The sequence below is a fragment of the Protomyctophum bolini genome (assembly GCF_963924005.1).
Source record: "Protomyctophum bolini genome assembly, chromosome: 3".
Classification (NCBI taxonomy): Eukaryota; Metazoa; Chordata; class Actinopteri; order Myctophiformes; family Myctophidae; genus Protomyctophum; species Protomyctophum bolini.
In genome coordinates, this window is record NC_137864.1 from 22,984,094 (window position 1) to 23,011,484 (window position 27,391).

A 27,391-nucleotide genomic window follows, 5' to 3' on the forward strand; every position below is an offset into this window, starting at 1 on the left:
GTAAGAGAAATGGTCATCTGTGTAATCTGTCCCAGCAGACCAGGCACAGATTTACAAATTACAAATTTCAAATTACAACTACATATAGAGTATGTAGTTGTAATTTGATTAGCAGTATACTGTGGTTACTTGGTGCCAAAAAGTGACAGCCGCCTTTTTCAACCGTTTTTATGTGTATGCAAATCTGTGCCTGGTTTGCTGGGACCAGATTACACATTACGTCATCGTTGAGAGCTGGGACCAGAGTACATGGTGTGTATATGTATGACTAGCTCTCAGTGATGACGTAAGAGAAATGGTCATTTGTGTAATCTGGTCCCAGCAGACCAGGCACAGATTTACAAATTACAAATCACATTACAACTACATACAGAGTATGTAGTTGTAATTTGATTAGCAGTATACTGTGGTTACTTGGTTCCAAAAAGTGACAGACAGTTTTTTTCAACCGTTTTTATGTGTATGCAAGTCTGTGCCTGGTTTGCTGGGACCAGATACCACATTACGTCATCGTTGAGAGCTGGGACCAGAGTACATGGTGTGTATATGTATGACTAGCTCTCAGTGATGACGTAATGTGGTATCTGGTCCCAGCAAAACAGGCACAGATTTGCATACACATAAAGACGGTTGAAAAAAAAGACTGTCACTTTGAAGAGACCAAGCGAAATTATTACTTGCGCGCTCTGCTTGCGCAAGTAATAACAATTGGATTACACATCTGTATTCTGTTCCTTAGATTACTGCTGTATTAACCTCATTCATGGCGTAGTCATCCCATAGCGGGATTAGCCATAATTCCTATTTTCTCTTCCGATCATCAGATGAGACTCCGCAGGCTATAAATTATGTCAGTTTGGGGCACATATAAGCCTGAAATGTACTATACTGTATGCGACCTCATAATATAATTAGGAGCATTTGTGCAAATCTTTGCTGTGGTGCGACCAAAACAACGCTGTATCACTCTCAAAAAGGCATATTTTGACTTCTTGACTTTTTAAACATGGGTGAGCACAGGTCGGATTTAAGGGCAGTCCCCATTGAGGTAACGGAGCGGGGACTCAGTGAGTTACCAAAATTCCAGCGATTTATGTGCGATGACGAAAATAACATATTTTCAAGTTGACAAACGAGATCTGTCTCACTATGAATGAGCATTATGGCGGAGGTGTGTGTGTGTGACAGTGTGTGCGTGCGTGCGTGTGTGCGAACCTTGGTGTTGTCCTACCACTGTTTAAAACTACTGCTGTAAGTTACATAATGTCACATGGTGGTACGCATTTCCAGTCGGCATGGCAGAGGCATTTCCAGCATAGCTTCGATTCCATTGCCTACTTGGCAAGCAGTGGCACACATCTCTAGATGCAATAATTGTCTTGTTGGCAGCATTGGCTCGTGAAAGCTCAGTCTGTGCCAGCTATAGTGACCACCCTGCCAGTGAAAGTGCCACAGTGTGCCAGCGACCACAATGCCAGTTGGGATTATTCGGTTATGAGAGCCAAACCGTGTGTACTGTAGCCTACAGTAGAGGGTGAGCTGATGATCGCTCCGATTTCCAAGCTGCTGCTGTTTGAAATAGCATCACCCTCCCAGCATGCTTTACGACTTTACGTTATTCAGTGGAATAACCTAGAATTAGGGATGTCCCGATACACTTTTTTCGTTGCCGATACCACCATTTCTGTGTTAGCCGATACCGATACGGAATACCGATACCAGCGTTGTGATCTTGTGGTGTGTTTACAGCTATCTAGCTATATATCTCGTGTTGTGTTTATAGCAGACTCCTCACTCGTATACTGTGCACTTGCAGTTTGGGCAACTCCAAAGCAAACTCCAACATGCCCCAACATTTTATTTACCTGCCATAACCACCACAACCCCTTACCCCTGTGTCGGATCGGTGATTAGACTGGCATATTCGCCGATACCGATATGACCCGATATGACAAATAAGGGCCGATACTATCTCATGTTTTGTTTTTTGTACTGTCTTGGTGTTATGTGCTCTGTGTTGTTTTTGATGTGGGTGTTGAACTGTTGAACAGATTGTGAAGACAAATATCCTTCGGGACAATAAAGATTATTATTATACTGATGCAGTATCGGGACATCTCTACCCAGAATGGATGCACAGTCCACAGATGCCAACCGGTAGTCTATTTTTTAGAACATTAACGAAACTGGTAAATTAAGATTTACAAGCCACATTGTGACAGTGTGACCCCACCCTGTCACTGTTTGCTTCTAGTGTACATACCTTTCAGTAAGCGCGCACTGTTAGGATATGCAAAGACTACTAAGAAGCAGCAAACTGTTCACACACACACACACACACACACACACACACACACACACACACACACACACACACACACACACACACACACACACACACTGCTCTCATTAGGTTCCTGTCACTTTAAGGAGCTGAACTCTATATTGGGCCAAACCAACTTCCCTTCCAGGGAGGGGGAGGATTGCCTGTCACAGAAGGACATCAAAGGATTAAAGGACTTTTGGGAAAACTAAAAAGACTTTCAAATAGAAGAGCTACAAGCTCAACTGAAATGTGAATGTGAATAATATATATGAATGTGTTTTGGGCCAAACCAAGCAGAGTTGACATGTTGTGGATCATGTTGACCCCTATTCAGTTGGTCCAGTCTAGTGGGAGGGGCCATGGGGGGTATAAAGCTCAGAGACTGAATATCCAAGTCAGTCTGTCTGCACACTCTGCTGGTGTTGGTCGGGGAAGGAGCTCTCCCACAACGTCCTTCTCAAAGGTGGTCTCTGGTGAATGGTCCAAGTCTCCCATCAGCAGGATGACTTGTTTCCTGAGGTCCACAAACTCCTCGTGCCTTCGCTCCTTCTCTGCCGTCTGGCTGTCGATGTGACGGCGGAAGGCCTGGAGCTGCTCCAGCGAGGGGACCGAGGCCTCGTCGATGGAGTAGGAATCGGAGCACAGGATGTCACACAGCTCGTGGTCCTCCTCTAGCAGAGCCTGCAGCTGCTGCACCCTCTGGCTCCTGTCCTTCACCAGCACCTCCACCCTGGTGCGGAGGTCCTTCTCCTGCTGGAGGATGGTCATCCCGCCCTGGCTTTCATTCATTGACACCTCCAGTTCGAGGCAGAGTTTTGACAAAACATGCCGGCATTTCTCAATGCTGTCAAAGAGCCTCTTTCTCAGGGACTCCTCCTCCGCGATCATGTCATTGAGTAAGTCCTGAACATGCTTCCGGACAGTGCTGGTCCTCTCCAGCCTCTGCTCCTCTGGGATGCCAATCGCCTCCCAGATGTCCCTCAGCTTGAAGAGGGCTTGGTTCATGCAGGCCACCGACTCGGCTGCGACCACCTCACTCTTTCTCATGATGATGAAGTACACTGAGATTAAATGTATAACCGTACAAATATCTCCGAATAACAAACACAGCTCACAGCTCAAATAGAAGAGCTACAAGCTCAACGGAAATGTGAATGTGAATAATATATATGAATGTGTTTTGGGCCAAACCAAGCAGAGTTGACATGTTGTGGATCATGTTGACCCCTATTCAGTTGGTCCAGTCTAGTGGGAGGGGCCATGGGGGGTATAAAGCTCAGAGACTGAATATCCAAGTCAGTCTGTCTGCACACTCTGCTGGTGTTGGTCGGGGAAAGGAGCTGTCTCTGAGGAGGTGATGTTATTATGTTATTATTTAATGCCATGGTTTACATAGATCTGTTATTGTGATGTTTATTATGATATATATAATGTTGTATATATATATATAGATTATAATTATTTAATGTACATTTGAAAAGGCCGGATTTATAAATACTTATGCTTATGTCATATGATAATGATTTATTTGGAAATGATTGTTTTGATTGACTAGCCCTTACCCGTTGTGAGATATTTGCCCCCCTCTTGTGGCCATGGGGGGGGGTACTGCGCCCGGTGCGTTTTTAATTCAGTAATAAATCTTGCATCCTTTGGTATTCTTCTCCTGATAAACTACACGGTTTGCACACATCTCACCATGCACAACGGCGACAGGTAGCCTGTCCACACATGGACCGCTACTTTGCATTCATATTCATGTCATATTGACAGTACAATACCCATTTTTGCATTTTTTAATCCACTAATAAATTCATTATAAATCATTAATGTGTGAAATTGGAAAAAGGGCTCCATTAAGACCTCCATATAATTATGGTCCATGCCTGTGTGAAAAGTGGGAGTGATTGGGCCAGCCAATGTTGAGATAAAGCGCTGTCAGGGACATTCAGACAGACAGACAGACAGACATTCGCTGAATTTTAGTATGATGTTATATATGATATGCAGTACTTTGTTTTGAATATACCTTTTTATTTCTATTGCAGACGTTTGGTCTCCTTTGTTATCACTTGTATGTCACTTGGGTTAATAAATATTGCTTAAACTCTGCCCAACTGCGTGCCTTGCCATCCGTTTGTTCATACTACCCTAGCCTCAGAGAGGGGTGTGACACATGTTTGAATATGAATTTTGAAGAGCGATGGGGACAATATGTATTCAATAGGCCTATAGGGTAGGCCTATACTAGTAGTCATCACCACATCTGTTGCCAATACACCAGTCACTGGCTTCCTAACACTATCCAGAAACCCTAACCTAACCCAAACCTCACAGGAAGCCACGGGTGACTTTTAACCCGCAGCACGGGCGAGTCTTAACCGGCCGGCGGCCACGCAGGTCTAACTAACAGGATGTGTGACTTATATGGGCATTCCCCAAGAAGGGAACACTGACACAGAGGTCTGACTCAGCAGGCCATCCTTCTCAGCTGTCATCACTGAAATGGCTCTCTAGTCTCCACTGAGCTACAACATTAATGATGATTTTAATGACGTTTAGGACACTTTCCTTGGGTTTTTATGTGTGCATGTTATTTTTTTAGATATTGTAGTCGTGGTGCCATGTTCATGACCACCTGTCATGAAAATGTGGTCTCACTTCCTTCCTGGACTACAAAGTCACAACACGATGGCATCAAGGCCTGCCAAAACACATTTGAGTCGTTACTACATTTAGATATTTGTTTGATTAAAACTAGACTAACAGTAAAACATTCCAGGTGACTAAAATGCGACTATAAAACTAAATAAACTATTCAAGAGACTATAACTAAAACTAAAATCAACACCACTGGAAACACAGCTGCATCTGGTTGCTTCTCAATCACTGTATCAAGTTTCATGCAAAACATGAATGCACTTACTGTAATGCACTTACTTTATAATGTTATCCCACGATTTTGCAACCCATTTTTTCCACCCAGTGTGAATTATCTAATTATCCTGGGCTCTACACGCCATGCGCCAACCTGGGGAGAGCAACGGACTGACCTCATGCTTCCTTCAGTGCATGATCAGTCCAAGCCGCTTCTTTTCACCTGACCAAGGGGAGAGTTTCCCAGGTTGGACGTAGTATGTGGAAGGAACACGTTATTCCCCTCCATCAGAGCCTTAGATATAGACAGAGTTACACAAACTACGTTCACTTCATGGGGCCAGTCCAATGCGGCTCTCCTACATATATATACTTCTATTGAGAATGGGGATAATCAACTGGGACAAGTCCTGGACCGGAAGCATGCATGCAGACATGCTTTGAACTCTATGGACTCTTTGGACAGCTTTAATGATATTAAATCCCTTTATTTTAGATTGTTTTGTAGTAATAGTACAACATAAACATTAAAGAGACTTTAGTTGTTACTATACAATACTTTAAAACAGTTGTCATGTTGTGCAACATGCTTAAAATAGCTCTTATTTGTGCCGCCCTCGTTGGAAACAATGTATTTCCAACTCCAGCTTGTATCTATATAGCGCTCGGTTTCTGCCCCCTCAATATCGTAACTCTTCTATTAGATGGATCTGACCAGGGGGAGGTAACCAGCACATAAGTCTGCACTACTACAGGATAACCCCATCATTCACTATTTGTAATTCAATGTTCAACGAAAAGAGAGCTGAGCCAGAAGGCAAAGCTGTCTACCGAGCAATCTTCCTGCCTACTCTCAATTATGGTCATGAAGTGTGGGTCATGACCCAAAGAATAAGGTTGCGAATACAAGCGGCCAAAATGAGTATTCTTCGAGGGGAGGCTGTCGTCTCCCTTAGAGATAGGGAGAGAAGTTCAGTCATGCGAGAGAGACTCGGAGTAGACTCGCTTCTTCTTCGCCTGGAAAGGAACCAGCTTAGGTGGTTCGGGCATCTGGTTAGGATGCCTCTCGATCGTCTCCTTATAGGGAGGTCCTCGAGGCACGTCCCACTGGGAGGAGACCCCCGGGGCAGACCAGGGCACAGTTGGAGGAAACACATCGACTCACTGGCCTTGGAACGCCTCAGGATCACTCAGGAGGAAGTCACTAATGTTGCTCTTGGGAGGGAAGTCTGGAACACTCTGGTGGAGCCGTTTCCCCCACGGCCCGACTACGGATAAGCGGTTGAAGATGGACGGATAGATGGATGCTTAACTCATGTACTCAAGGTCCAAATTATAATATTTTCTCTTAGTAAACACTATAGTGCTCCAATCTCAACATGTTAGGATCACCAGCACACATACAGTAGGAGCACCGACCAAAACGACGGTGTTGCGTGGCAAACACAACTAATCTACAAGCCCACAACGGGTTGCATCAGCGATGCATTGTGGACTTGTAGATTGGTGGTTGGATGTAGTGCGTCACCAGTTCCTTTCCCTTCCATCAGGCGCCCCCGGCTGACCATGGGGGAGGCAGTATAGAGACCAGGATTATCGCATGTATTATTATTTTGTGGGTACCTACACTAGGGGACACGCAAACCCGAGAACATGCAAACTCCACACAGAAAGGCCCTTTTCGCCAACTAATTTAATTGGGACTAAATTAATTGCAAGTAAATATAGTTAACCTGAATAAAATTGCATGTCCACACCACAATGAAAGCAATGATAGAATGTGTCGAGCCCAGGATTACATTCGAGAAACACGTGAATGTGAATGTGTTACAACATTGTGGGATAAAGATTTAAAGTAAAAAAAAAAGGGGGGGCTGCTAGAGGTAAAGTGATACCAGATGTGCCTTTTTAAAGCTCTCACTCTCTTTATGACACTTCTCTAACAAAAGTATCCATCATATAAAGCAGTTAATTATGTAAAAAGGTCAGGACAGTAATTACTTTTATATTCCAGCACGATTATTAGGTTTTAAAAGTAGTGCTGCATGATTCTTGGTCTAAGCTTTCTCCACAAGAATCGATCAAGATTCTCATTTTTTTCCCATGGAAATATTTATTGTCTTTAGACTATATTATGTATGCTGTTATCTAACTCCCGTTGAGGCTGTTTAGGCTCTGCTGATGTCATGCTGATGTCACAGGCCATGACTATTGCTGTACCACAAACCAATCTCATCCCTTAGACCAGTAGTTTTCAACCAGTGGTCCGGGGTCCACCAGTCCTTGAGTGGGTTGCATGTGGTCCCCAGCTAAATGATAGAGAGTTGGACTCTTATAGATCTTTAACTGTTGAGAGTGTAACATGAAACCAAATGGAAATGGACCCTTATGGGTCCCTTATGGGTCCATTTGGTTTCATTTTACGCTATCAAGAGTAACATTATTGTACATCTGCTTAACTTACTTAATTTACAAGACGTCTACACAATTAAGGAGAATAATTTATATTTTGATCAATGTTTGACTTTTTCTGGACAAAAATCTTATCCAAAGTTTTGGGTCTGAGAGGCTAAATGTCATCAAATGGTGGTCGGTGGCTCAGATGGGTCTGAGAGGCTAAATGTCATCAAATGCTGGTTTGTGGCACAAATGCCGAATAAATAATGGACCTTGATATGAAAAGTTTTGAAAACCACTGGTGTACCACATGAGAAAATAAAACTTTGAGAAATGACTGACTGATACATTTAAGAGGTATGGCCTATAGCTTTAAGAGATATATTTGCATAATAAGCATAGTAATAAATGGAAGTGACACATTTCAGTGAAATGATTTCTCCTTTCATACAGAGAGAGAGAGAGAGAGAGAGCGAGAGAGAGGAGATTTTAAAAGTACCTTCATTAAATTACTACCGCAACTCAGCACCAAATCACAACATTACACACACCTCATTCAAATTTAAAATTTGAATCATTAAAAAGAGACAATTAGCATGCTCCCCCACCATAGCCCATGTTGCGTCAAACGTCTCTACTGTAGATTGTCCACTGTCCTGAAGTAGGCATGTTCATCCCTAAGGCGGGCTGCCACCAGTCCTTGTATCAACCCCCGGGTTGGGGTCTGACATGAGCACCCGTAAGGGTTCATGCACATGGACATATTTTCTTCCTGACGGAGTACTTTGGACCAAATACAAATAAACCTCCACCAAACCCCAGAAACTATAAGAGTCCAATAAGCTAAATAAATCCCATAACCTGGTACAATGTAAGAACAGATGCTCTAAGGTTTCCTCATGAGTACAGAAAAGACAACCCAGAGAGAGAGAGAGAGAGAGAGAGAGAGAGAGAGAGAGAGAGAGAGAGAGAGAGAGAGAGAGAGAGAGAGAGAGAGAGAGAGAGAGAGAGAGATGTATGATATGATATGATATGATATATATATATGAGTATAAGAATATTATCACTATTATCACAAGTTCACAACAACAGTTAGGTCATACTGACAGGGACAATAGTTATGTGTGAGGAGGGAGCTGAGAGACAAGCTGGTCAAAACTGTAGCATCTGTTGTGGAGAAAGACAGTGAAAGATGAGTGTGTGTGTGTGTGTGTGTGTGTGTGTGTGTGTGTGTGTGTGTGTGTGTGTGTGTGTGTGTGTGTGTGTGTGCGCGCGTGTGTGTGGTCTGGCCCAGAATAAGCAGAATAACCAAATGGACCCTTACAGGTCCATTTGGTTCCATCCTCCCGTGACTCCAGTGACGTTCAGGACTAGGCCAGATCACAGCCCATATGGGGATGTTCTTTACGTCATTTCCAGGACGTCTTCACCAGTTTAAATAATATATCTTATTTTGGGCCAGATCTGACTACTTAACTATGATAATGACGTTAAGTTGATCTGGCCTCGATCGGCCTCGTTCAGATTCATCCAGGGACGTCCGTCTTAGAGTGGGATTTATGTTGGTTGAAATCAAGTGATATTCTTGTCCAGATCTGACTAGTTTTGGTTTGACTTGATCTGGCCCAAATAAAGATGTCACTAATTTGTCCAGGTCCTGACCGACCCTGCTTGCTGGGAGATGCTAATATGGTATCTTAGGTTAGGTTTAGGTATGCTTTACTGAGGTTAGGTTTAGGTATAGGCATTGAATACTGATACTTTCAATTTTCAATTTCAATTCAATTTTATCAAAATCAATAAGTCTACCTTGGAGACTTGTGACATCCATTGGAGTCTAGTAAGAGAATCATGATTTGTATTGTTATATATTTATTTATTTATTCTTGAACGATCTAACAAAAGCTCTGAATTGCTCTCTGCTGCAGCAACTATTTCAAAACACTTGCTGGCTTTATAATGGAAATGCACAGATATAATGAAAGCACTCTTGTGTCTCGGATAATTATATTCCCTTAACCCATTTAGACCTAATTTAGATTCTACAAATGTCTTCTAAATCCTAGTTTTCAGAAAAACGTATGTTTCTATATAATATAGAAACATACGTTTCAAATCTTTGCTTCTGGTTTGAGAACCACTGACATATTATGTCAGTGGTTCTCAAACCAGAAGCAAAGATTTTAATTAAAAATGTTCGCTCTAAAAGAATAGTTTAAAAATAATGCTTAAAACTCCAAAAGGGGTTCCCGTCCTGGATGGATTAATGTTTTAATAAATCCCTCTTCTCCATTTGTATCTTTTTTATAACTGAGACAACAATACTAAAGGAAATTTCACCGCTTAATTAGCCAAGTTGTTATCAAAGCAGTGCACACGGCTGAGTAAAAAAGATTCCTAATTATTTATTTTTAAAAGGCCAAACTTTGATCTGACCTTAAATAAATTAATATCAGATAAAGCATAGAGAACTTGCAGGAGCTTTACTTAAATCAATATGTGTTCAGTGTGCACTGTGTAGATAGTGAAGGCTCTCTGCCGTGCTGTGCAAAATCTTTTGAAAATAGCCGATCTACAAGCTCACAATGCGCGGGGAAAAAAAGCTGCGTCGTCCAGAAAACCGCTGACACGTTGCCCACCCAGGCTTTTTCCCGCGTGGGTGGAGCTTCATTTCCATCCACCAGCTGTCTAAGAAACTGCAGGAAGAGACGCCTGGGTGTGGGCGTGTCTGTCACAGACATGACAGACAGCTGAGAGAAGAATGAGCTCATTCTTTCTTTCAGCCCGGGAGCGAACTGCTGCTGCTGCTGAGGATGATGATGTCACACTTCCAGAGATGGACTGTGTGTGTGCGCGTGCGTGCATGCGTGCGTGCATGCGTGAGAGATATGCATAGTCACATCATGAAGAATAACAGGGGAAATAAATAATCATGGCCTGGCATGTCACACAACATCGCTGTGGATAAAACATGGTTGTATAAAAAGTTTGGCTTGTGTATGAGAGAAGCCTAAATCTTATCAAACGGTGGTCTGTGGCACAAACTATATAAATAGCGGGCCTTGATATGAAAAAGGTTGAAAACCATGCACTGCTGTGTAGAGGAATGCATATTGTAGCCAGCATTCAAGATTAGGACAAAATGATGTGGTATATATATAGGCAAACGCACAGACGACAGCTGGAGCTATATCCATCATTTGGGTTCTATTGCTTTGTCACTCATCTCTTGAACAGTAGTCAGGGCCAGGGGATATTAATAAAACCTGGGAATAAATGTCTTACCAAGAACTTTCTTCACCAATGTGTTTGGTGTATTCTAACATAATCCCACATTGGTTTCTATCCAACCACCCTAGGGGAATTTGAAGACTGCTATGGCCGTTTTTAGCGCAACACAAGGAGGAGTGTTTTTCGTGCAAAACGAATGCTTGGAATGGATTCAGAATGATGAAAACCCCCTAGTTTGACACATCACATGCTACTTAAAGTATAATGAAATTTAGAACACTTATATTGGTTGTTGATGGTACCCCAACTTTCAGCAGTTGTCAAAGATTCCTCTAGGGTGGTTGAATTTAGAAACCAATGTGGGATATGTTAGTAGACATCTTTACGAAGAAGAATATTCTTGCTAAGAAATGTATTCCCAGATTTTACATTATTCTGATACCCTGACTACAGTACGGCGTGAGAGAAAGATGCTAGCAGAGGAGAAACTATTGCGCTCCAGTCAGTGGGGAGACCATCCAGGACTGGCCTGAGGCTCTGCATCTGTAGCTACAACAACAGACAATACACTCTCTCAAGAGACATAGCAGGCAACACAACACAATCCCCACTATAGCATTGATTGCGGTGCAGAGGCCATAAATCAGAGCTTTCCCCCAAAAAACCCCTGTAATACATTGGTTTTCAACCCTTTTCATATCAAGGTCCATTATTTAGTGGGCATTTGAGCCACGGACCACCATTTGATGACATTTAGCCTTATTCTGCTTATTCTGGGCCAGACCCATAGACTGTAAAAAAATATGGACAAAGCGTTCTCCGGGTCTGATATGGACGTAAGATGAAGCCTGTCAGTCCAATCGCCATCTTTCTAGATCCGTTTGGGCCCAGCTGGCCATTGGCTGGCCCTGCAGACAATGAGGCGGGACTTCCCCCCTTCTTCTTCGTTGGTTTTTATTTTGACTCGAGCGGGGGGTGGATCCCGATCATAGACTGTAACGGTAGCCACGCCCCTCAGAACATACTCGACTTTATCATATTTTTTTAAATAAATGGGACCATCATTTCCCAAAAAGAATATTATGACATGAGAAATGAGACTTTAAACTAGTGACTGGAAGCAGAAAGTATTCATGACCATGTTTATTAAGGTAATACAGTCTAGGTGAAGTTGGGCCCAAATACATGGACCTCTATGGAGCTATGGGGTTTTTTGGGCCCAATGACAGCGCCACAACAGGCCATTATATGAACCTTCAGGAAGTCAGGATTTCCTACTGGCTTCAGACACTATTGGCTTCACTGCCCCCCTGGCCAGACTACACACACGCGCGTAAAATAAGTAAATTATTCCACAGTTCTGAAACAGCAGAAAAGTACAAAGCATTAAAGAACACTGGTCAGTCAGTTGACATAATATATCCCACTTATTTGTCCTTTCTTTTCTCAACCTAATGCACAAAAACCACAGTGCAAACTGAATGTAATCTAGTAGTATTGATTGAGAGGTAGAACTATAGGGCTGCAGAATGAATAAAAAAAAGATTGCGATCTAGATTCAGACACATACGTATGCAATCTCATTTCAAAATTTCAGCAAAAAAAGTTGTCTGTCCTTAATCTAATGTTTTTGATACAAGAGAGAGACTTTAAGAGAGGTTTAAGTCAAGCACTTTGATGTTGTCTTTTTAAAGCCAGAGTAGCTGGCCCAGGTGGCACATTTTTAATGCAGTAATGTTGTTCAGCAACTACAGACTAAAGACAACAAATATGTTCATAGAAAATATGAGAGTCGTGTGAGAACTGAGATCTCAATTCTTGTGGAGTAAAATCAAGATTCACATTCGAGCAAGAATCGTGCGGCACTAGACAGAACAGTGTACGCGTTGCATTTGTTAAGTATTTTATAAACTTGAGACACATTTACCAACATGTATTTTCTACCAACTGTTCTACAGTCTCTCGAATGGAAGAGAAAATGTGATTATTTTGATACAGAGACAGTCATGGCGGCAATACTAACTGTTCAGGAGAGGAGAAAAACTGTTTTCTTATTTGATTTTTTTATCCAAAATGAGGTAATAGCACAGGCAGACTCTCCACATATAGAGCATGTGTGAAATAAACGTCAGAGCTGAAATTGACATGTAAATATGAGATAAATGCTTAACCATAGCTAGGTGTAATGTTAGAGACCACATGTGAACCTTTCAAGACTGTTTTCTCAACTAAAGACATTACTCTATAAGCCATATCTACAAAACTGATGGGTCAAACTGAACAACCAATATGTCAATTTGAAGCTATGATTCCCTTCTTTCACATGACATGAAGAAACGAAAAAAATATATATACAAAAAATCAATGACTTAACCTCGTTCAGAAACTGTCACAAATACTATTGTCAGAAAAGAAAAAGTGAGGGGCGCTCTAACCATCATACGTCATCATACATCATCTCATTCTGGCCAATCACAATTTGCGTCCTCACTTTTCTCTTCAATGTTTGTGTTTACACGCTTTTGTCTTTAATGTTTGTGTTCACACAGACCCTCAAAGCTGGACATAGGAGGGGCTAGCAGCCCCTCAAAAAACCCTGCAAACCATGAGGCACTATAGAGGTGAGCTGCAGTCTTGTGGTGCATGCCTGGGTGCCAATCAAAGGTTCACAGTCTAAATACAGCCACTACGTGACCCCTGGAGGCCCCTGGGATTCCGCACACTGCTCTCGTTACATGCAGGGGCAGAGTGTGGCAAACTCCACCGAGTCACTGCTCTCGATCAGTCCGACTATAACTGAGTAGGGGTTGACACTAAGGTCCCAGAGGCACTTGCCCATCGGGCAAGTACAGTTCATGTTCTACTTGCCCAAAGGTCATGCCCACTTATCTGAAAAGTAAATCGCCCATTATACTAAATCTAACAAATTTTACTTTTTTTTTACCTTCTGGGGCTGTGCGATACAAAAATGTCATACCTGCGTGAAAAGAGGAGTTAACGGGCAATTATGGGTACTAGATTTGCCCGTAAACCTCAAGTTTAGCAGGGACAGTAATATACGGTAATATACAGGTGTGATGTTACAATTCGGGAGTTTACCGGAGTTTGTTGGAAAGTTTAACGGGAGTTTCCTGTAATATACACATCCGTATTCCATGCTTTTTGTGCAGTGCAATTTGTATGCCAAATACCTACGGCTTTGAAGATTTAGATTATTATACAAAACATACAGTAACCACTTCAGCCCCATATACATTTCGGCCATTTGAAAATAGCCGATCTACAAGCTCACAATGCTTCGCGATGCGACGCATTGTGAGCTTGTAGATCTGCTATTTTCAAAGAGAGTTTTATACATTTGAAAACTTCAAATGAGACATTCTGCACAACGAGTACTTTTACTTTTGGTACTTTAAGTAGATTTTAGAATTTAGAACTCTGGACTTTTACTTGTAGGGGTACATCTACATTACAGTATTGGTACTTTTTCCACAACTGACAATAATAGATACAACATCTACATCTGTAACTGATGCAAGTAACTCGGAATTCACTTAACTCCTTTAGACTTCCTAAACAGAATGCAGATCTGTAGACTTGCACTACTATTTTTTTTTCACTCACTCACTCACTGCACCAATTCTCTGAATGACAAGCTCAACTTGTAGATCAGCTATTTTCTTGGCTCGCACACGCACGCACGCACAATTATAGATCTGCCATTTGCCATGATTCTAAAATGCATTTGCAATGCTATTGGGTCAGTCCCAATGCATAAGAAAGTTAAAGTCCAGCATTCTGCTTGTATACGATTAGCAGATATTTATTAGGTCATGAATTCACAGTCCCATACAACATGCAGAGACTTCTCATCACATGATGTCATGAATTCACAGTCCCATACAACATGCAGGGACTTCTCAATGTCATGAATTCACAGTCCCATACAACATGCAGGGACTTCTCAGCATGATGTCATGAATTCACAGTCCCATACAACATGCAGGGACTTCTCATCATGATGTCATGAATTCACAGTGCCATACAACATGCAGAGACTTCTCATCATGATGTCATGAATTCACAGTGCCATACAACATGCAGGGACTTCTCAACATGATGTCATGAATTCACAGTCCCATACAACATGCAGAGACTTCTCATCATGATGTCATGAATTCACAGTGCCATACAACATGCAGGGACTTCTCAACATGATGTCATGAATTCACAGTCCCATACAACATGCAGGGACTTCTCATCATGATGTCATGAATTCACAGTCCCATACAACATGCAGGGACTTCTCATAATGATGTCATTAATTCACAGTCCCATACAACATGCAGAGACTTCTCATCAGAACTTCAACTGGGTTTGTGCAAACAAATCATTGCAGTTAGGAGGATGATGACAAATCAGACTGTTAACTGCCCATTATACCAAGACATCAAAGACACATACTGTCCAATCAATGTACCAAGACATCAAAGACACATACTGTCCACTGTACCAAGACATCAGAGACACATACTGTCCATTATACCAAGACATCAGAGACACATACTGTCCACTATACCAAGACATTAGAGACACATACTTTCAGATTTCACACAGTCAAAGTGACTTTGAAACTATGACCAACGACAAAAAACTGCCATACCTATTGGGAGAAATGTGCAAACACAGCAGCAAGATTTGTAAACTGTCACGACAAAAGAAGGTTAGCCGATGGAATACAAGCACCCTAAGGACTACTTTCTGTACCGAGTAGACCGCTAGATCTACTGCACATGGACCTTTAAACACATCTTAAATCTGAGCTTTATTTTATGCTATTTAAATAGTCTTGACTCTTGAGAAAACAATGCTGCTATTTGTCCCAAAGTGCCTGCAAACAAATGCTACTACTTGTTACAAAAAAAGCTTTGTACCCTCAGCCTGTATAACATGAATATAAACTTTATGTTTACACAATGCTGTACCTCCTCCACTTATGTTTACACAATGCTGTACCCCCTCCAACTGTATATACTTTATGTTTGCACAATGCTGTACCTCCTCCAACTGTATACTTTATGTTTACACAATGCTGCACCTCCTCCAACTGTATATATAAATTATGTTTACACAATGCTGAACCCCCTCCAACTGTATAGTTTGTTTACACAATGCTGTACCTCCAACTGTATATACTTTATGTTTACACAATGCTGTACCTCCTCCAACTGTATATACTTTATGTTTACACAATTCTGTACCCCCTCCAACTGTATAATAGGCTTTCCCCATTTTGACACGTACGTTTTCTCATGCCAATAAAGCTCCTTTGAATTGAATTGGCTTTTTTGTTTTTTTTTATTTTTTTATTGCATAAATAGCTGTATTGACATGGTATAAAAACGTGGTAAATAAATGCAGAAGGAAAAAAGTTAAGGTAAAATACCACAAAGTTAAAGTAATCAGCTTGTAGGCTGCCATGCAGTTTCAATAGATGTCCAATATCAGCACTTTAACATCCTTAAAGTATGCAGACCTATAATTAACAATCCAATAAAGATTCCACAAAACTAAGGATAAATCACAGATATATAGTTGTCAACAAAGGCCTCGACCGAAAAACAAACACACGCTGGTGTTGTCAATGCATTCATGAGAGAAATACATAAATATATAATCGAAGGCAAAATCACGAGACAAAGAAATCAAATTATCAAATAGTATCCCATATGCATACATGCAGGGTAGGATGCTAAGAAAGACCTCCGCGCGTGCAGGGTATAGCAGGGTGGGATGCTAAGAAAGAAGGGGAGGCAACTGGATAGGAACAGGGAGGCTGAGTGGGGGACAAATCATATACTGTCCGTTAATTAAACTCTTCTCCTCGAACCGACCAGCACGTCACTTTAATTGTAACGCAGTGCAACATATGGCCAGCGATACGACCGACATGCCTTTCAGATAAAATACAAATAAAAAACAGCTGTTCCACAGGAATAAATGTGCTCACTATAGCCTTACAGTTGCTACACTAGCATTATAGCATGATGCTACTATATAGCTGATGTTGCCCGAGAGGCTATAGCCTGTAGTGTAGCTGAGCATATATGGCTCAATCACAGCCTCAGCCTAAAACAATTACGTCTAATATCTCCTCCAGGGAGATATTTGGTCTAGTGGTAATTGTAGCGATAATTAGACTTTCACACGGGAATCGGGATGGGAGACCCGAGTTCGAATCCCGGCCGTTATTGGTATATGGCACAACTCCCCCTGCAGTCACTCAGTCAGTCAGTCCCAGCAAGATGCTTTCAGCACCGGGTTGGATGGATAGCGCTGCTCGGTGTAATGGACGAGTAGTACATTTTACAGTCCCACTGATTCCATTCCACAGATCATAAAAAAGGAAATTAATGCAAATCGTAATTCTATGTAAGACAAACGACCAGTCTGCAATAACAACAAACTGGAATATGTTTCCCTGCGGATGTTTTTAGCTCTCAAACTCTTAAGCATGAAAGCCAGCCAGTCAGCCAGCCAGACCTCGCCTCGATCATAGCAACGTTAGCACCACAGCTGGCTAAATGAATCAGTGGCAGTGCAGTAAAGACAGGGGGGGAAAGGCTTGGCTACGAGCAAAAGATAAAAGACACCATAGCAACTTACCTTGTTGTTCAAATAACGGCCTCCTTATTTTTATTTTTTTTTACTTCCAAGTATGTATAAATATCCCACTGGTTGTGTGTATATTCCAAAAAAAGATATTCGATTCTTCTCCCAATAAGTCGTTTCTTGTCCCTGCACTGCACGACTGACTGTTCATAAAAATGGTCTCAATCCGAGCGCTTTCCCCCAGCGTGTGGTGCTGAATCTGACTCTACGCACAGGTTGACTTTACCCTCCTATCCTGTCGAGGAAATAAAAGCCGCCTGCCTCCTCCTCCTCCAAGACTGGACGATCCCTCCCTGCCAAATAATGCTCCCTCCTCTCCTCCTACTCAGAGCCACATAGAGTATATACAGAATTACAGATACGACATTGAGGGGTGAGAACACTGAGCGCTGCATGTTCATGCAGCCTGGAGTGGAGTGTGACAAGCTGGAGTTTACAGTGTTTTCAACGAGGGCGGCGCAAATTATCAGCTATTTTAGGCCTGTGTTGCAACATGACAACTGTTTTAAAGTGTTGCACAGCACTAACAACTAAAAGTCTCTGTAGCCTAATGTTTATGTTGTAGGCCTATACTATTATTTTAAAAAAAACTCGATCTAAAATAAAAGGGATTTTAGATCATTATTAAAGCTGGGCTGTTGCCTGAGTCCAGTGCAATAATTCTGACAGCCAGGACTTTGTCACTCTTAGAAGACTATGTAGAAGAGCCGCCATTGACCGCCACTGACCCCATGAAGTTAACGGAGATGTCGTAAGTTAACTCTGTCTGATCTTAGGCTACTCTATGGCTCTGCAGCGCTACTATACCGCCCCGATAGAGCCGTGCACTGCCTGCCACGGAGCTGGAGTGAGTGCACATTATGCGCTGGAAGAACGGGGCTCCTTTTCCTTGCCATATAGTGGTCCGTGCTGGAAGAAAACGGGTCTCCTTTCCTTGCCATATAGTGGTCCGTGGTGGTGGTTTACGTTCCAAGCTGGGTTTGCCAAATCAGAACGGCCCGTGTCGTGTGTCTTCCGCATGCGCAGTCCAGTCCAGCCAGAGGGTTCTCTGAGCGAGGATGCGCCCTGCCGGTGATGCCGTGTGCGTGTGTGCGTGCGTGCGTGTGCGTTTGTGCTCGCATGGGAGAGTCTCTGTTAACACTTTAGTTGCTATACCGGTACTACTTTGCAGATTTTTATTACAAAATATATACATTATGCATTTTGGCCATTTGAAAATAGCTGAAGCTCACAATGCGTCGCATCGCAACATTGTAAGGTTGCAGATCTGCTACTTTGTGAGCGTGTATCTGCTATTTATAAGCTTGTAGACCTGATAAAATGAAACCATATGATATGAACCCTTGCGGGTCCATTTGGTTTTATTTTACGTTAAATTTAAAGATCTAATGAGGGTCCATTTGGTTTACCAAAATCATTTAGCTGGGGACCACCTGGAACACCCTCAAGAACCACTGGTGGTCCCCGGACCACTGGTTGAGAACCACTGCTCTAGCTGGTTCACAATGATGATGTGCATGACATGACCTATAAACTTGTATAAAGCACCGAAGTCTGATGTCAATATCGGTAGAGGAAGCAAATACACGGGTTCATGTACTTTTTTTTGCATTGTAATAGGGGGATTTTAGATCGCCTCATATTAGTCTGAAACAATAGAGCACCGAAGTCTGACATCACTTTCAGTAGAGGGCGTCAGTCCCCAGGTTCATGTATTTGTTTAGTTGCATTGAAATCCCCATTGAGGCGATTTTAGATCGCCTCATATAACAACTGTGTTTGAAAAATAAACCCCGGCCGCTTCACTCATATGGATATGAAGAATCAACTGACTGAGAGAAAACGCTAATGTTACTGCTGCTGAATTAGTTAGATTTTCGCTAGAAGCAGACTGTATCATATATGAGTGACTGACTGTTGCAAACGATACAGAGACACCTCCCTAACAATAACGCCGAGACAGCTTGTTTATTTTTGGACCACAACGCTTATAGTAGACGATATTAAGATCACCCCATGTTATTCTCCATAGAGAAATTACTTCCGCGAACCAGGGGAATCGTCGGGATGAGCGAGTTACGTCAGGACTTCGGTGCTCTATTGTTTTAAAGCAAGTATACACAAGCAAATCAACAAACACTTCAAATTGACCAATTAAATGGACTAGATAAATGTTTCAAATCAAGTAACAATCTGGTCGGGGGGGTAGGACCAAGGGATTTGGGATTTGTTTATAAACATTTTGGTATTTGTTTATAAACATTTGTGATTTGTTTATAAACATTTGTGATTTATTTATAAACATTTTGGGATTTGTTTATAAACATTTGGGATTTGTTTACAAACATTTGGGATTTGTTTATAAACATTTGGGATTTGTAAGTCTCATGGGGGGGGTAGGACCACTACCAGTTGACATGGGGGGGGTAGGACCACTACCAGTTGGCCTGTAGTAAGTCTCATGGTCGGGGGGGTAGGACCAAGGGATTTGGGATTTGTTTATAAACATTTTGGTATTTGTTTATAAACATTTGTGATTTGTTTATAAACATTTGTGATTTGTTTATAAACATTTTGGGATTTGTTTATAAACATTTGTGATTTGTTTACAAACATTTGGGATTTAGTCTCATATCGCAATAAAGCAATAAGCCACAAGAGGTCTCAGGTTGCCGTGGATTTTATAATGGCTGATAGACGGGCTGGGACCTTACGTGGCATATTGCTTTTCTGAAATGGTTACAAACCATATATATATATATATATATATATATATATATATATATATATATAGTTTTAAAACGTTCGGTGTTGTCGTCTTGGTTTTGTAGGAGAACAGGGCATCAGTTTGATACTCTTCTACAAAGGCAGCAATGTCCGCTTCTTGCTTAGCCACAGTGTGGGTTGTTTGGGAGCCTGAAAAATGGCCTATCCCAGAGGAAGAACTTTTTGAAATGTTTCCCAAATGGGCCAGACATTTCCGCACACCTAGCCACCTGCTCTGGTGTGTAACGCCCCTGGGTCCACTTGAGAGTTTCTGCGAGGGGAAAAAAAACAACACAAAGTTAGCTTTGTAGCCTACTTTATAATACAGCTGGCTAAAAACACCAGGCCTGCCGCCTACCCTGTTAATAGATTGAAGGCATATAACTTTGAATTAATTGTTCATAAATTCATTAGCCAGATCCAAAGTAATATTTTTCCCAGGCCCACCACTCATGTTGGCCACTCTAGCCCACACCATCTCCATGCAGAGCCGTTTGGGCAAATAACCCTCAATTCCTGGATGGACAACATAAACCAAGGCTTAACAAAATCTAAAAGACACACAAACCACTATAGATGTAAATTGCATCATGCTGTAATCAAATTGTTACCACTATGATTATACCAACCAGTTAGCATTGTGTGGCCAAGTATGAAGTACCTGTGATGGTTGCCTTGCCAAAAGGACACAAGGTGTGTGGAGTTTGCATGTTCTCCCCGTGTCCCGGGTACCCTCACAAAAAATATGCAGCAATCCTGGTCTCTAAACTGCCTCCCCTGGCCAGCCGGGGCGCCTGATGGAGGGGAAAGGAACTGGTTGGAATAACATGTTCCTTCCACGCGCTACGTCCAACCAGGGAAACTCCCCCTCTCAGTAAAGGAGCAACTTGGACACTCAGGCATGAAGGAAGCATGAGTTCAAGTCCATTGCTCTCCCCATGTCCCCCATATATGTGGACTAGGTTGGCGGAGGGTGTGTAGAGCCCAGGATCATGAAAAATGGGTTACAAAATCGTGGGATAAAAAAATATAAGTTAAGGCTATCTACCTCTGTGGATGGTAAGATGTGGTATGGGGACACTTCCATTGCCTTCATTCCAGATCCAGTGAGGAGGCTGAAGGACACCTTGTTGAGGTGGGCGAATGAAAGCTGCCCATAGCATGACTTTATTGCCTGGGTTGTTCTTTGTGTGATGTCTTTCTTGCACATCTGAAATGAATTATATTAATATAGTAATTTCTTGGTGGATATTTACATTGTCTTATGATGCAGCACTTAGTTAAGCTATCTAATGAAGAATAATGCTTTCCATGAGAACAGGATGAAATAGTTGGAGTCATTATAGTGTCACTGCATATTGGGGCAGGAAGTTTGAAACCAACCATCTTTCATTTACAATCTCATATGACAGACAAAACTGTATAATTCACCTGGACATTGTCCCAAGTAAAAGAAAATATCATCTCCGTTCCAGGCGATGGTTCTTGTGTCTGAAAGTGGAAATATAGTTCCAAACCTGAACATACGTACAATCATCTCTCTCACCCCAGTTTATAAACTAATGTACATTGTGTTGCTATTGATCTTCATAGAAGCACTATGGAATAACTTAATAATATAACTACAGTTTGCTATTAATACTATGGTTACTACTCCATTACCAGTGGCCATGCCGCCATGCCATATTCAAGTAAGCCTCTCACGTATAGTTTGTCCTAATGTCCTTCCAGATGTTTAATGTTCCTCAAAGTCCTTTTCTCATCTCATCAATGAGGCGCCTGACTTTGGACTGACAGACACCCAGGGAGTTGAGAGTTTGGATTTTTTTTTTCCTGGGCACCCTTGTTCCCACATTGAGATGTTTATGCAGCCCTGAATAAAATGAGAGAGAGAGAGAGAGAGAGAGAGAGAGAGAGAGAGAGAGAGAGAGAGAGAGAGATTTTTTTTAAAGTTTTTTTATCACCTAAAGTATCAGCATACTTCATGGTCTAACAAGCATTTAATTTCTGATTTTCTTTTTTGTCCTATATACTATAGTGCAGCAAACACTTGTACAGTTGTACTGCAATCATGTTCTCAGTGGTTGGGAGCTTCAGCCTCTATTTAATGAAATTAGCCCTGCTCCACACATGCACGGCTGCACCCACTGATGCCTGTATGGGCTACCCGGGTGCCTCCAATTAAAGGATGCCTGTATGGGCTGCCCGGGTGCCTCCAATTAAAGGATGCCTGTATGGGCTACCCGGGTGCCTCCCATTAAAAGATGCCTGTATGGGCTGCCCGGGTGCCTCCCATTAAAAGATGCCTGTATGGGCTGCCCGGGTGCCTCCCATTAAAAGATGCCTGTATGGGCTACCCGGGTGCCTCCCATTAAAAGATGCCTGTATGGGCTACCCTGGTGCCTCCCATTAAAAGATGCCTGTATGGGCTACACGGGTGCCTCCAATTAAATGAAATAACACTTATAGGTTAATGCAGTTGCCCATGTATGCAGTGAACCAAATGGACCCTTATGGGTCTGTAACTAACTAATAACTGGAACCAAATGGACCCTGACGCGTCCATTTGGTTCCATTTGTACACTCTCCGAGTTAAATTAACATTGATTTTACAATATAAATTGGGGTCCCAGTGATAGAAATGCCATTAAATGGGGGGTCTGTAGACTAATATGCATTTCAAACTGGGGGTCCTTGACATTAAACGGGTTGAAAATCACTGCTAGAGCCGTAAAAACTTCTCTTATGAAGGTCCCTGCCGGCATATCTTTTCAAATGGGGGTCCGTGGGCTAATTAGTGTCAATTTGAGGGTCCGGCTAGCTCTGGTCCACAGTTCCAATGCGTTGCATTTAGAGCTATGTTACTCTCAACTTCCGCCGCTCGCATGAATGCAGACCAGCCTCTCCTCTTTGCGTAAATAAAAATAACGTTTTTGCTACTCACCAAAACAAAGGCGGGTTGTGTCATTAGAAAGCCTACTTTCCTTAGTGGAAGCACTCTGAGCCCCCCACCACACGTATAAACTGTTCTTTTTGGCCAAAAGGGGAATTTGTTTCCACCGGGGAAAAAATACTTTTAGTTACTCCACTGCGCCTTCTACCGATATTGCCCAGAGAACTGCCTCATAGAGAATATTTTTCCTCCGGTGAAAAAAAATCCCTTTCTGGCCAAAAAGTACAGTTTATGCGTGTGGTGGGGGGCTCAGAGTGCGTCCACTAAGGAAAGTAGGCTTTCTAATGACACAAGTTACAACCAGCGTTTGTTTTGGTGAGTAGCAAAAATGTTCTTTTTATTTACGCTAAAGAGGAGAGGCTGGTCTGCATTCATGCGAGCGGCGGAAGTTGAGAGTAACATAGCTCTAAATGAAACGCATTAGAGCTATGGACCAGAGCTAGGTCCTTGACATGAAAACGTTTGGGAATCACTGAGCATAGGCCTACATGACTTCACCGTTCTTCAAGAAGGGCGGAGCCGGAAAGCAGAAAAAAAGCCTCGCTTCATTCTGCCGTTAATCACCTCATCATGGATTATACATTATGATTCGGTGAAGCCATGCTGTACAGTAAATATAGGCAATTTGACATATTTGCTTTAACGTACATTTTGCATCGTGTATAATGATTTCACTACAGTTGTAATTAATTGGAAGGTTTTCGATATATTATGTGAAGGAATGAAACGCTTACAGAGAGATTATAGCACTTTAGATATGCAAAAAATCATCAAATGTTCATTTAAATTGTGAAATATTGGTACTTTGTAACTACAGTATGTGCCTCACTGCCTTTGAGAAAGACTACATCTGGTCCAGTGTTGCTTTTGACAGCATATTTAGTTTTAGTCATAGTCTTTTGAATAGTTTTCATTGAGTTTTAGTCACATTTTAGTCACCTGGAATGTATAGTTAGTATAGTTTTAGTCGACTATCAAAATAATAAAGACTTTTATTTGTCGACTGAATCTACAGTTGATTTAGTCGACTAAAATGTATTTTGGCGGGCCTTGATGCCGTCGTAATGACTGATTTTATACTCGCTGAAAATAGCCGATCTACAAGCTCACAGCGCGTCACAGGGCGACGTGTTGTGAGCTTGCAGATCGGCTATTTTCAGCATTCAACCAAGTGTAAAATTACGTGTCTTTTACTTATACATACTGGATCAGATCTCTTGTCCACGAGTCCCATAACATTTTAGTCTAGTTTTTATCTAGTTTTTAGCTTAGTTTTCATGTAGTTTCCATTTAGTTTCCGTCAGTGAAAAATGGTAGTCGACGAACATTTTTCATCACAGTGTTATAGTCAACAAATCAACACTGATCTGCTCTATATTAGTTTCCAGTGGTCTGTGGCACCTACTATAGATCTAAATGCTTAGTATTTATATAACTTTTATAAATAATGATGCTTTCTCACAGCTGAAAATACGATTTATTTTTTCACAGACATGAGGACATCAACATGCCCCCAAAATCTGGGCGGCCCTCATTTCACACAAGTGTGATTGCTTTTCTGTTTGTTTTTTATGCACGAAGAAAATCCACTCTAATTGACTAGTAAACTGCTTGCTCAGAGTAGCACATTATTTCAGTTCTGATTTGCAGCCATACAGCAGTCCACACCTGCACTCAGGCAATTAACCTTTGTTGACAGTAATGTGTATATGAATTATGCAATATGACATCCTAACTCTGGAGGGAAAGTCATACAACAATGTATCTAGGCTTACTTATTCTCATATTATCTAGGCTTACTTATTCTCATATTCTCTCTTTTGAAGTCATCCTTAGTTAATAGTATGGTTAGTATTTCATCCACAACCTATTATCATTATAACGTGGAGGAGAGAACACAGCCCCAGCACCCACAGTGGGAATGGAACCCAACCTTCCAGCTGTGAGGCGACAACACTATACCGACTGCGCCAGGGTGAAGGGAACATTCGCCTACCAATTGGGGGGGGGAGGCGGAAAAAAATGGAAGGGGAGAGGGGGAGAAGTGGGGAAGAAGAAAAAAAGAGGAGAAAGGGAGAAAGAAGAGAAAATAAACTAACGTGGACAGGATGAAAAACGCAAAAGGCCTTTGTTTTTGTGCATCTCCCCAGTGATTCATCCAAGTTCTTTATAGTATGCACGATAGATTAACCCATTTAGACTGTTTGTACGTCATAGCTAATCCAACCGATGGATTGCGAGGACGTGTACACACGTCCTAGCGCATTTTCATTGATATCAAACGAGAGAAAAATATTCAGATTTTTGAGGGGGGGTTTGGCCTGTCCTTCTGTACCATACTCCTTGCTGTTCGCGCGTGCACGATCCTGTTCACTTCCCTGTTTACAGCTCAGAAAGAATGCCTCGTATCTACTAATCTAGTGAGCTCTCCGTAGTTTTGACCAGATGGATATCTGCTCTTCATTTCTGACTTCTCGTTCAAAATATGAACGCGAGGGATTATTTAGCAACTTTATTGTAATCATAGCGAGGTAAGCAAGCAACATTATTCCTCCTGGTTTTTGTATGGAACGGAGAGGGGGGGGCTTTCAGAGTAAAAGCTGCCATATCTTGCGCGGCACCCCGAGCTGGTATTTTTAAAGAAATCCTGGCGCTGATTGTGTTAATAGAAATTGTGACTCTGTCAATTTTAGGTATGCTCGCTGAGGATCCAAAGGTCAGGGCTGGTCGTGGGTTCGATTCCCACCTACGCCTTGGAAAAAACATTATTTTTGTTTTAGAACCATCTAAATGCACCAAATGGACCATCATCACCTAACCAATTTGTACAATTTGTACTAGCTATGTCCAGCTTTGAGGGTCTGTGTAAACAGAAACATTGAAGACATGTGTAAACAAACATTGAAGACAAGTGTGTAAACACAAACATTAAAGACAAAAGTGAGGTTGCAAATTGTGATTGGCCAGAATGAGATGATGTATGATGACGTATGATAAGAGCGCCCCTCACTTACAATTTACAATTACAATTTAGGTATTTATCAGACTCTCTTAATCCAGAGTGATTTACATTAATACGCAAGAACAAAAGCATGGCAATACATCACATACATAAAAGTAGTTATCAAGAAAATGCGTATAAGCTAAGAATGTAACCGTGTCTATATAATGAAACTAATCTATATAATGACTATATAATGACTAGGCCTATAGACTATATATATAATTACTATATAATAACTAATCTATATAATGCAACTGTATATAAACTATACATACTATACTATAATATACATATATAAATACTATAAAGTGCTATGACTACATAAAATGCAACTCTAGTGCTGTCTACCTAACATGCTATAAGTCTGTATAAAATGCTATCGAAGTCTACATAAAGTGCTTATCTAAGGGGCTAGGGCAAGTGCTACGGGCCATGATGGCTGAGTCTGAAAAGGTGGGTTTTCAGACTACGGCGGAAGCTTGGGAGTCTAGAATGAATAAAGACGATGGTGCACGGAGACGCGGCATAGGCTCCTGCGGGAGGTTTGCACGTATGCTCATTGTAAACAGGAACTGCGATGATGGAGTGTTCCAGCAGAGGTGCTAGATAGAAAGCTCATAACTTTTGATGTAAATAATGAGATCCAGAACAGTTGAGAATTAATGTTTTGTATCATCCACAGCACTTGAATGAACAGTATCCATGTTCCTTTGTCATTTCACAAAAATAAAAGTTTGACACGTGTACTAAATAACATGGAAAATCCTCAAAAGAAAATATACAAAAACATTAACATTTAGTGAATGTACTTGTCCTTTATCTTTCAGTCTGTTATACACAATTTTTTGTGTTATTTTTTTGTTATGAAATTTATATACTTTTTAAAATAAAAACAAAATCAACTTTGTACTATTCTCTTTTTGTGATATCCTTTTTATTATTTCAGTTCAGTGTCAGCAACTCTCATGCACCTCTAGCACCTCTGTTGGAACACTTCATCATCGCAGTTCCTCTTAAAGGTATATTCAGTGATTTCACTCAAAAAACCTTTGGTTTCGTTTTTGGCTGTGGGACCTAAGCCTTCGTCCAATCAGTCAAAAATTAAACCTAAGGTTTTTTGACCCCCAGGGGTTAACTGGGGACAGGGAGGAACTGCTTATATGGT

At 41.6% G+C, this 27,391-nt stretch overlaps 1 protein-coding gene across 1 annotated transcript; it reads right to left on the reverse strand.

Annotated features, from left to right (window-relative positions):
• Positions 1-2,701: 2,701 nt before the first annotated feature.
• On the reverse strand, positions 2,702-3,431 carry LOC308312352 (protein regulator of cytokinesis 1-like; the record flags this gene model as incomplete). The annotated part of the gene is made up of 1 exon (XM_080758957.1): positions 2,702-3,431. The coding sequence occupies exon 1, from the start codon at positions 3,371-3,373 to the stop codon at positions 2,702-2,704; it is 672 nt and encodes a 223-aa protein (XP_080615083.1). The 5' UTR covers positions 3,374-3,431.
• Between the last annotated feature and the right edge of the window lie 23,960 nt (positions 3,432-27,391).